This window comes from Alligator mississippiensis, chromosome 4, assembly GCF_030867095.1.
Source record: "Alligator mississippiensis isolate rAllMis1 chromosome 4, rAllMis1, whole genome shotgun sequence".
NCBI classification, from domain to species: Eukaryota; Metazoa; Chordata; order Crocodylia; family Alligatoridae; genus Alligator; species Alligator mississippiensis.
This window is the reverse complement of record NC_081827.1, coordinates 1,938,918-1,950,369: the sequence shown is the minus strand read 5'-3', so window position 1 is coordinate 1,950,369 and position 11,452 is coordinate 1,938,918. Positions and strand designations below refer to the sequence as shown.

General features: G+C 66.8%; 1 protein-coding gene across 1 annotated transcript; it reads left to right on the top strand.

The window, feature by feature from the left end:
- The first annotated feature begins 1,256 nt into the window (after nt 1–1,256).
- On the top strand, nt 1,257–6,127 carry ADM2 (adrenomedullin 2). Its single transcript, XM_019493183.2, has 2 exons — nt 1,257–1,380; nt 4,526–6,127. Exons 1-2 carry the CDS (start codon nt 1,277–1,279, stop codon nt 4,869–4,871), a joined length of 450 nt encoding a protein of 149 aa, XP_019348728.2. The 5' UTR covers nt 1,257–1,276; the 3' UTR covers nt 4,872–6,127.
- Nucleotides 6,128–11,452: the final 5,325 nt, after the last annotated feature.

Here is an 11,452-nt window from a genome sequence, read left to right as displayed (position 1 = left end):
TGGATCAGATATTTCAGGAGAGAGAGGCCGGAGGCAGGGAGAGACGGTCCTGGGGGTCAGGAGGGAGACGAGGGGCAGGTGGGAGGGGGCCGTGAGCAATGCCAGGGACGTGAGGCTGGCTGGAAAACCTCGGCCGACTCAACAGGGGAATCAGAGCTTCCACCGCGCGGCGAGTGACTCGGGGCTCAGCTCAGCGTTTCCGGCTCGGCCGGAGGGGGTGCTGACAGCAGACTTTCCGGCCTGGAGAATTTGCCCCCAGGTTTCCCCGGCCTCTGGAAACTTCCACCATGTTCCCGGCACACTGCCCAGGAACTTTCCACCCCTGTGGCCCTGTGGGACGCCGGGCCCGGGGAGCCAGGGAGGCCGCCAAACCCTCTTGCCCCATGGAAAGCAGGATGTACCAGCATCACAGGGCTGAGTGCCGGTGGCAGCGATGGGGGCAGGTGCTCCCAGAGGCCTGGAAGGGGGACAGGGTGGTTTAGTGGTTAGAGCAGAGCCTGGAGCAGGGGGAAGAGCTCCTGGAGACCCCTCCGTCACATGGGATCCCCAGCCCCTGCTCCCCACCTGCCCGACAGCGTGGGACAGGGATCGCTCCCAGGTCATTGCTGCCCGTGCTGCCAAGATCATGACTCCGGGCCCGTTCTCCAGCCATCTCCCATCCCCGGTTCATAGCAGCTGTTTTCCCAGCCCCATTTCCTGGGATAATGCGGCCACAAAGTGCCGGGAGGTTCCCGCAGCCCACAGGAATCCCAGCCGGGGGGGACGAGAGTGACCGCGGAGCCGGGGGACCGAGCCCGCGGCGCTGCTTCGGAGCTGAGCGATGACAACAACGCTGGGGTCCCCCCGCAGGTGCGCAGCAAATCCCCCCGCGTGGGGCAAGGCGGGCGACTGGAGCCTTGGGGGGAGGAATATGAGTGATGCGGAGCACGCGGGGCCTGGCCCCTCTGCATGGGAGCGGGGGGCCTCGCGGACCAGGACCCGCGGGGACCCCCGAAGCGGCCGACGCGTGTCCCGGGGGTCTGCCCCGCGGCGAGCCTCGACCTGCGCGCTCCGGGGGGCCGTCCGGCCCGCGGGCCGAGCGGAGCGGAGCGGAGCGGAGCCGCCCTCGCCTGGCGCCGGGCCGCGGTGCAGCGGGGCGGACACACGGACGGGCGGCAGGTGCCCGGGGCGGAGCGGCGGCGCGGCCCGGCCCAGGGCTCCTCCCGCGGCCGCTACTTAACGCGGAGCGCCCGCCCGCCCGCCCGTCCGTCCGCCCGTCCATCCATCCCGCGCAGCCATGCGGTGCCCGCCGCCGCCCGCGCTGCCCCGCGTCAGCCTGCTGCTCTGCCTGCTGCTGCCCGCGCTGCCGCTGCCCCTGCCGCTGTCCCTGCCCCGCCGCAGGTGAGTGCCGCCGGAGCAAGGCGCGAGCCCCTGCCCCGCGTGCAAGGGTGTGCTCGCGCCCGGGCAGGAGCCGGCTGGGTGTCTCCGGGGACGGGGGAGCCGCAGCCCCGTGGCCAGGCAGAGTCCGGCAGAGCCCCGCCGTGAAGCTAGGGAGAGGCTGGGATGCCCGGGGCTCTCGGAAGAGGGCTGGTGGCCGGGCTCTGGATGCGGGGTCGGATCCTGTTCTGGGTCGGGGGGCTCCGGGTCCCAGCGCGCAGGGCTGCAGGGCTCCGTGCGACGTGCTCAGTCACGGGCAAGTGCCCGGCTTTCTCCCTGGCCCGGGTGTCACGGCTCCCGGGGGACGAGCCGTGGGCAGGGGAGGGACGGGGAACCCCGGCAGAGGGGCTCTTCAGGCCCCAAGCCAGTGGGCAGGGCATGGTGTTCCCTCACCTCCAGGTCTTGACCCTCCAGGGAGCATCTGTGCTGCCAGCTGTCACTTCCCAGGCGCCGGGGAGAGGCCGGGACAAGTGTGGGGGGCTGGCTGGGGCCAAGCTGTCCATCCATCTATCTGTCCGTTCATCCGTACGTCCGTCTGTCTGTCCCCAGGCAGGACTGAGGGAATTCCTTCCCATCCCCAGGCTGGCCGCGCTCTCCTGGGATGGGGCAGCATCTCCCAGGGGGACACGGCGAAGCAGGGTTTCCTGGGTGCCCTCGTCCCCCCAACATCTCTTGGATGGAGAGGGAGGGAGGCAGCACCCAGCCCCGGGGCCCTGAGTCTGGCAGGAGGCACCCGGTGCTGAAGGCAGCACAGGGCAGGGGTGGGCTGCAGCCGGAGGCAAGGTGTGTACGTGCACTCAGCGGGCGTGTAGAGGTGCATACGTGAGCCCAGCCGGCACGTGGGCACCGGGCTCGTATGTGCTAGCCCCTGTGGGCGGCTGCGCATTTTGCTGTGTGTGCAGGCGGAGATGCGTGTTTTCACATGCACGTGTAGGCAGGTGTGTGCTGCCATTCCTGTCGGAGGGGTGTACACGCAGGCATCCATCCGTGTGCCTGCGCACATGCGTGTGAAGGTGTAGATAGATGGGAGACAGGTGCCCAGCTGCACATATGGATAGGCAGGCACGCGTGTGCATGCAAGTGTGAATGCATGGGGGTGTGCTCTTGCAGGTTGCGTGCAAGTGTGGATGCACTATGGGGTGCGTGGGGGATGGGTGCGGGGAGAGGATGCACAGGCATGAGTACATGGGTGTGTGCACCCAGCCTGGGCACTGAGGGAGGTGGAGATGGGCACGGCGGAGGCAGGGCTGCCATGTGGGGCAGGGTGGAGCTGTGAACGCCCCCCAAACTGGTGCACTGGGAGATGCCTCGAGAGCAGTGACCCCAAGTGTGCGTGCAGTGGAGCGCGGAGGGGGCAGGAGGTGGCAGGTCGCTGCCCGGGCGTAACGAGGGTTCACGGAGCCGCGGCTGGGCCCTGCCCTGCAGATGTGGGGCGTTAGGGTGGCTGTCAGTAGAGCCCCGAGACCACAGGGTTCCCGTGTCCGGGGGGTCATGCAGGGTCGTGGCCGTGCTGGGGGATCCCGTGCCCATGCCTGCTTGCAAAGCCGGGGCCAGCTGGGTGCAACCCCCTTGGTTAACCCCGGGGGGTGGGAGCAGGGCATGGGGTATTTGCAGGCTTCTGGCATTGGCCTTGGGGCCTAGCTATGTGGGGTGGGCTCTCCCAGTACAGTTGTGCCTGGGGGGCTGGGCACTGGTGAGGAAGCCCCCCCTGTAGTACGTGCCGCCTCCCTGTGGCGCATGGGGTTGTGGCTTGCAGGTGGGGAGCTGGAGGCATTGGGGGGTGGCAGAGGAGGGCTCTGGGAGCAGGGGTCCGTCCCAGCAAGGCATGCTCAGGGGGGAGCCTCCAGGTGCAGAGCCAAGGAGCCGTGTTGGCCCCTGGCGACGTGCCCCAGCCGGGCAGGACGTGGCAGGAGCTGGGGCAGGGCCTCTGCCACCTCCCTCCCCTCTGGGCCGCGGAGGATGTACGTGTGCCGAGGCAGGTAGCTGCTGCGGCTGCCCTTGGCCTCCCGCCCTCTGCTGCCGGCTCCTCGGGTCCTCTCCACCCTGGCGCCGTCCTGGCAGGGCGCCAGATCCTCACCCGCCCGGGCCTCCGGGCAGTGAGCTTCCTCGCAGTGGTGCCCTGCTGCTGCCTCCAGTGCTGTGAGCTTCCTCGCAGTGGTGCTCTGCCGCTGCCCCCAGCGCTGTGAGCTTCCTCGCAGCAGTGCCCACAACTCCCTTGCTTTCTATAATCCCATTCCCTTTCCTGGGCTACCCGGGTCTCTCCCTCCCGGCCCTGCAGCCCAGACCCGTCTTTCCCTGGGAAAGTGCAGGCCAGGGGCGCGCTGGCCCGGCCACGGCGTACAGGCTTTTTCCCCGGGCGGGGGCTGTGTCCTGCGTGGGGATGGTGCCGGCAAGGGCTGGGCTAGGGGGAGGCTGGAGCACCTCTCTGCACAGCTGGGCATGGGGTTCGGGCAGCCCCGCTCCTCAGGATACCTGTAGAGCTTAGCAAGGTGCTCCTGGCTCCCGGTTCCATGCTCGGTCCCGGCTCTTGCACCAAAGCCTCCTGGGATACGCCGTGCCTGTGCCGGCGCTTGCTCGGCTGCTCGATGCCCCCGGCCCCGTGTGGGGCTGAGAGAGCTGGGCTGGGCCGGGCTTCGCGGAGGGGCACCCCCAAAGCTGCCTCCTCCCAGCCCCCGCAGGGAGTGAGAGGCCGGCTGGAGCCGCGCCAGAGTCTCTCCCTGCCTGAGAAAGGCTGCGCCGACGTGCTGGGGGGGTGAGGGGGAGATGCCCAAGGCTCCGGCTGTTCCCTGCCCTCGCGGAGCCTCCCTCGGGGACCGCTGCGGCCACAACGAGCCCCATTGTGCTGGCCCTGCCGCCGGCGTTCCCAGGCCCAGGGCGGGGGGGGGCCTGCCTGCCTGCCTGCACTCTGCTCCCACACCCCGGCTCTCAGCAGCCGCATGGGGGGGTGGGATGGAATCAGGTCCTGGTGGGGCTGGTGCTGCGAGCTTCCTCGCAGCAGTGCCCAAGGCGTGGGTGGCTGGTCAGACCCGGATCGGGGTCCTTTCACTAGGATTGGGGTCAAGCAAGCCCCTCTCTTGCCCAGCCTGATGTCTGCTCTCTCCTTTTGCAGGGAACCCCCCGACCGGAGACCCCTCGTCCCCGTGGGTACCCGGCACCGGGAAGAGCCGACGCTGGAGCTGTCCCCGGCTGATGCGGCGAGGGGTGTAGGGGGCTGGAAGGAGCCCCCAGCGCTGCCCCCCATTGCCCCGCAGCTCGGCCACGAGTCCCGGACTGGCGGGCGGCGCGGGAAGCGTCACGCCGCCCGCTTCCACCACGGCCAGCTCATGCGTGTGGGCTGCGTGCTGGGCACCTGCCAGGTGCAGAACCTCAGCCACCGCCTCTGGCAGCTCATGGGCCAGTCGGGGCGCCAGGACTCATCCCCCATGAACCCCAACAGCCCGCACAGCTACGGGTGAGGCTGTCCCGGCGCCGCCTCAGACCAGCGGACTGCCCCGGGCCGCCATCGCGTCTCCTACCCCTTGTGTAGGATCCTTCACTAAAGAGCTTCCAGACACACGAGCCCCGGTTTCTGCTTGCTGTGTCTTCTGGGCCCATGGGCACGTCCCCAGCCTGGGGGACCCTGCAGAGGAGCCCCGTAGGCTGCCGGAGGGGCGGCTGCAGATGAGGAGGAGGAGGAGGAGGAGGAGGAGGAGGAGGAAGGTTGGGATGGGGGGAAGGCGGATCGTGGCTGGCTCAAGCCCTGGGGGAGAGGGGTAAAGCCAAGGGCCTGGCTGCACAGGGGAGTGGTCCCTGGGCTTGTCCTGAGCTCCAGGTCACGACTCCCCTGCTCTGCCCCTCACCTGCGGTGGCTGCATTTCGGCTGGGGGCTGCAGCGGCGGGGCCATCCCACCCCCTTGCCAGGACGCGAGCGTCCGTCATGCAACTGGAGGCGGGAGGGGGCCTGGTCTTGCCGCCCGCAGGACACTGACCCCGGGTCCAAGGGGCGCCCAGGGCCGCGCTGCATCCTGCTGACTGCAGCAGCAGCAGCCGGCGCTTGTGCAAGTGCTTAGCCGAGCAGATAGCGCCGGCCGGGATGGGGCTGGCCCCTGGCTGCTGCGGCCTCTGAGTCAGCAGCTTCCCTGCCCTGGCACGGCGCTGCCGGGATTCGTGGCGGGAGCGGGGCCCAATGCCCCATGACCCCCTCTTTGCCCCCCGCACGGCTTGATACAACCACACCGCGCTGGTGAAGGGGCTGCCAGCTGAGCTGGGCGCTCCTCGGCTTTCCCCGGGACACAGGACAGGACAGGACAGGATGCCGGGTCTGCTGCGTCAGCCCCTGGCCCCCTCCATCCTGGCTCGGCTCGGACTCAACGCTATTCACAGGCTCCTGCAGAGCTGCTCCCTGCCCACCTCCACTGGCTCCGGCTGCCTCGGGGCCGCCCTGTGCCCAGCCCTGCCTTGCTGTGGCACCCGTCCTTGGGAGAGATCCTGCTGCCTGGGAGCGTCTGGGGATGGACTGGAGACGCACGTCGCACCAGGACCCTCGCCGTATTCCCTGCCTGGGAGGCACGACGCGCTGTGCTGAATGCATCTGGAGCTGGCCAGACGGCTCGCCGACAGGGGCAGATGTAGGATTTTGAAAAGGGGGCTGCAGAGGGCGAGGGGCATTGGTGCATATAGCACAACACATGTTTTTCTCCCGTTTAAAAATAAACTAGAAGCTTTACTAACACGCCAGGGGCCTGTGGCTGCTTGATTTGGTGTAAGATGGAAGTAGAAACAGGTAACCGCTTCACTGGAATGAGTGAAACACAACCTGCCGGGCTGCGACACAGGAGCGTTGTCACCAGGAGCAGCCGCAGGCTGGCAGGACCGAGGCCAGCTGGACTGGTGGGACATCAAGACCATTGAAAAGGAGAGAGGGGCGTTAACGCCTGTGGGGTGAAGGGGTTAGCAGGAATCGGTTAGGTGACAGTGAGCTGCAAAGTCGAGGGGTGTCGAGCTCTGGGTGGAGCAGGAAGTCAAAGGGGTGCAGGGCCCACCCCCACACAGGGAGCCCCCCTCCTGCCAGGCACCCCCGGAGCTGGGGTGACGTGCCCGAGCCCAACCTGGCACAGCCCTGAGTGCCAGGAGCCTGCCCGAGCCGCGACGCCCTGCAAGCCGGTTCCTGCACCGGCGCGTTGCACGGATGACTCATGCTTGGCTCGTGGCCCGTGTGGCCCACGTGACGCGTGTGCCCGCTGGGCATGGCAGCTTGCCCGGCCTGGGTGGCAGCCAGCACCTGAACCACTGGCCTCTGCTTCTCTGCGAGCCCGGAGACCGGCTCCTCCCTGCAGGGCTGTGCCCTCCTGGAGAGCCAGGGACCCCCCTGCACCGGTGATCTCCTGTCCCTGCTTGCGCCTGCCCGCGGCCCTCCGAGCCGGGTTTCTGGGGTGCTTCGTGCTTGCAGACCGGAGACTGGTGGGCATCCACTGTGAGCTGCTCCCACTTTCCTGGGGGCAGAGGCGGCTGGTGGGTCCTCGATGCTAGCGCCAAGAGTGGGGAAGGGCTGCAGCACTCGGCCCCCAGCTCGGGTGCAACCTGCCCGGTCTCTGATTGTTGAATGTCTCGGGAACAGCTCTGGGCCGATCTGCTCGCTCCACCGCTTACTTGGCACAGGACCGTCCCCCCTCCTTGCCAGCTGCTGCACCCTGAGCCGTGGGGTGCTGCTCCTGAGCTTTGGGCTAAGGGGCCAGCACCCACCCCAGCCCCGGAGAGCCGCTGGGGACATGCAGCCCCCGACATGTGGCTCCGGGGGAATCCACCCCCCGTGCCCATTACAGTTCCCATGCCTCCAACCCCAAAGTGTTGTGCTGCCTTGTGCAATCAGCATTGCAAAACGTAGCGCAACAGGACACAACAGCACAGCTCTCGGCCTCTTCCCCCACCGGGGCCGGGGGGAGCAGAGCCCCCCAGAGATACAGGAGACCCCTCCCCACCCTCCAGGCTCCTTCCAACACAGTTACCAGCTCCCAAAGCCTTTGGGCCTGCTCTCTGGGCTCCTCCCCTACCTCCTCTCCCTTTGCAGAGACCACCCACTGCTTCCTTTGACCTGCCCTCTCCGTGCCTCAGTTTCCCCACATCACAGAGCTCCTGGTGCCTGCCTCCCTAGGCTAGTGGGAAGGTGTGAGGACCGGTTAGCCCATCTCTGCAGGGCAGCCGTGCACAGGGGAATGGGGGGGAAATGGGGCATGTGCCCCGGCTCTGTGTTTTTGGGGGTGCTGAAGCCTGGAGGGTTTTAGCCTTGACCTTCCTGGCAGGTCTCTGATGCCTCCCCGGAGGTCTGTGGAGTGGTCCAGGCTCCCAGGGGAAGGCCAGGGCATGAGGAGGGCAGAGGTTAGTGGGAGGGGAGGGGTTCGGGGTGGGAACGCCAAGCTGTTTACAATCTCTCTTAATTGCACTTGAATTAACCGTGAGCTTGTGACAGTGCTGTGCTGGTCCGGCGGGTGGGAACGCCGCGCAGGGCTGGGCCAGCTCTGCCGGGACGGGGCCAAGGCGCCTCGTGGTCCCAGCAAGGGGCTGGTGGGTGAGACCGGGTGGGTCTCTCCCCTGGGGGCTGGGACAGGGTGGTCCAGCTGGGGCTGCCCATTCCAGGCCCGCTGGTCCCTTCTCGGCCAGGCAGGATGGACGGAGCGGAGCTCAGACGTGGCCGGGTTGCAAAGCAGGGCAGGGAAGCGGCAGCAGCCACCCCGCAAAAGGGGGTGAGGGGCAGCTTGTCCCCTGGGGCGCGTTGCAGCTGGATCTCATCTCGGCCCATCCGCGGACGCAGCGATCAACGGCCTAACCCAGGGGTCGGGGCGAAGCCAGCTGGAAACACCCCTGACCCCCCAGATGAGGGGAGAAGAGGTCCCGAATACACCCTGTGGAAGGAGCTCTGCGCCAAGCCCCGGCCAGCAAGGTTGAAAAGTCCTGGAAAAACCCAGCCTTCCCTTTTCATCAGGAGCAGTCATTAGCGCCGGATAAGCCTGAGCCCCTCCCCGGGGAAGCAGCCAGCAGTGCAGGGAGACGTGCGTCCAGGAGCAGAAGATAAGGAGCCGGGGAAATAAATCCAGGGCAGGGGTGAGCGTGACGCTGCCCGCGCTGCTGCCCTCTTCCAGCCAAGCAAACCACCGCCGTGCCCACGGCCGAAATCCCACGTGCACACACGCCAATGCCAGCCCCACACAGACGAGCATGGGGAAGTTCATGTTTTGCTTTGGGGGCAGCAGGGGGTTGGTGGCCGCGGCCCCCCTGCTTTCCCTGGGGCAGGGGCAAGGGCGAGGGGCGATGCCCGGGGTTGTATCGGGGTTAGGGGTGACTGCATCGTGTTGCTCAGGGGTCTGTCTGGGGTGGCTTGGACAGGGCTGATCCCGCCTCGGGACCTCCCGGCCTCGCTGCTCTGGGATTTCCATGAACCCTGCACGGGCCGTGTGCTTGCTGCCGATGCCCCGGGAAGGGGCCACGGCACCACCTGCATAATCCCGAGGGCGCCAGACAAACTTGGCAGGTGCTCTTTTTTTGCATCAGGCACGGCAAAGTCGGGGCTTGGATAGACGTCGGGAGGGGAAACGGGCCAGGGCTGCAGCTGGGGTAACTTGATGCCCGCCGGTTGCCGCCAGCTGGGAATCTGGCCCCACGTCTGGAAGGTGGCACGTGTCTGAGCCCGGCTGTCCGAGGGGCGGCTCGCTCTCGCTGTCTGTATCGGGACCCCCTCTGGCCTCGGCCCCATCCCGGGAGGCGGAGGGCGATCCTGCATGAACAGCTCGGCACCGGGACAAGGACGAGACGCGGCAGGTGGAAGAGACGCAGGCGCGGCGGGGAGAACGAGGTAAGCGCGGGACGAGCCTGTTTCCACGTAGCGGTCGGCAGCTCCCCGCCTGCACCGACCCGCTTCGGGCCCGGGGCCCGGGGCTCGGGGCTCGGGGCAGAGGGAGCTGCAGACACGGGGATGGCACCAAGGGAGGGGTGACGGCGGGATCCAGCTGGTGCATGCAGGGGGCTGTATCCCACCCCCGCCTCGCGGGGTGCAAGCACAGCTGGGAGGTGGGGAGCTACAATCATCACACCCTCTGGAGCCGCACGAGTGCACGGAGCTGTACAGGGCCAGCGAGGACCACAGCAGCCCAAATGCTAGTGCTGGGTGCAGGTGGGGGAAGCATCCCACCCTACGCCCAGCAGGTCCTTTCCCAACCCGGGGGGAAGAGAAAGGAGCCACCGGGGCCGAGCTGTCTTGTCTGTGCAGCCCCGATGCCGGGGCCCTCGCGGCCCCCCAGGTGCTTCTGTTGCTCCCCCAGCGCGCCCTGCGCAGACGCACGCGGGCGTCCCCCCACCCTTCGGCCGCCAGATCCCACTCTTAATCTGGCAGCAGACAAGCTGGCAGGTCGAGGCCAGGCCGGGGGAGACGGGGGCCCGTCCGCCCTCTCCAGAGCAAAGATGCCCCGACATCAAAGGCCTCGTGCTTGCAGTGCCTAGAAACCACCGCGCTCTCTGCAAAGCTTCAAACTTCTTGGAAATGAGATGGGACGGGGGCGGGGGGATCGGCCTCTGGCTGCCGTCTCCCTCCTCCGAATCTCCTGGCTGCTTTGATTAATCAGGCGTTTTTTCCACGCTGGGTTTTCCAAGTCGTCTCCAGGGATTAATGTTTGCTGAGGGCTTTGGAGATGAAAGCTGCGGAGGGCTCTTGTGCCGCTCTCCATCCCTCCCCGCCAGCCTCGCCAACACCCACGAAGCCACCCCGAGCCAGGCCCCGGGGGTGCTGGGGGTGCCGAGCCACTGCTCGGACATGGGGGCAGCTGGCCGCGCAGGGGCAGCCAGCTCTCCCGTGCTGCTCGGACTGTGCCGGACGAGCTCCCCGGACTCCCCGACCGGCACTTTCCCCGGCGCGGGGGCAGGAGGAGGCCGAGCAGGGCAAGTACGAGCCTGGAGTTTAAAGTCTACCATGCAGGAGAGAGCAGCGGCTCCACCCTGCCGGAGACCTGTGGCCCAGTGACAATAAGGGACGGACCCAAGGCCGCGGAGGAGCCGACGGCAGAGCCAGGATCTGGCCTCCAAGCCGTAGCTCCAGACCAGGCCTTCCCATTACCCCTACAGCCCCATTGCACGGGGTGCTTTGGAGGCAGAAACACTCAGAAAATCGCAGACAATGCGGGCTCGGGTCACGTCCAGTCCAAGCCCCTGCTCCAAGCAGGACCAGCCCCAGCTCCATCATCTCAGCCACGGTTCAGACTATAAACGTCATCAGAGGAGAGACCCCAGCAGAACACCTGGGATGGGAAGCCAAGCACTCAGACACGGGGAAGCACCTGGAGGGTGCTCGGACACGATGCGGGGACCCGGGATGCGCGGTCCAAGTCGCCCGCGGGAGCTGATGAACCCATCCTGACAAGTCTCTACTGAGCGCGTGAAGAGGGAGAGTTTTCGGAGCCTTATAACTTGACCAAATTTGGGCAGATATGCACAGGGAGAGGGGGCAGGTATGTCCTGCGGAGTCTGGTGCCCCCTCCTTACGGTTCAAAGCACGGAGGGGCCTGGCCTCCTCCGCACGCGGCCGGAGGCTTGTTTTCCCGGGGAGCTCACGTCCCTTCCCTGCCCCGATCTCATGGGCAGGAGCAGCTGAACTGTCTTGGCTGTAATTTTCCAGAAAATCTCAGCTGAAGGCAGATGCTTTGCATGGAAAATTTTGGCCCGGATGGTTCCCGGTTTGGCAGCGTTCAGAGAACAGGGGCTTGTCAGGAGACATGTCAGGCAACCTTCATGCTAAGAGTCACCGGGTTTTGCAAAGTCAGAAGCAATATCATGATCTGCCTGGAAGGGGGACAGGCATTACCACCGCGCTGTCCACGTCGGTATTTTTATATCTTTCCAGTCACCCAGCATTTGTTTGCCTAGGGGCAAAGCATCCAAAGAACTAGAAGAAAATCTCTCGGTCCCCGACGGCTTCTCCTTCAGCAGAATAGTTCCCAGCCAGCCAGTCGTGCAGAAACTAGTTCAGTCCTCCTCGATCACGGCACGCGGGCGAGCGCAGAGAGACAACTGCGGT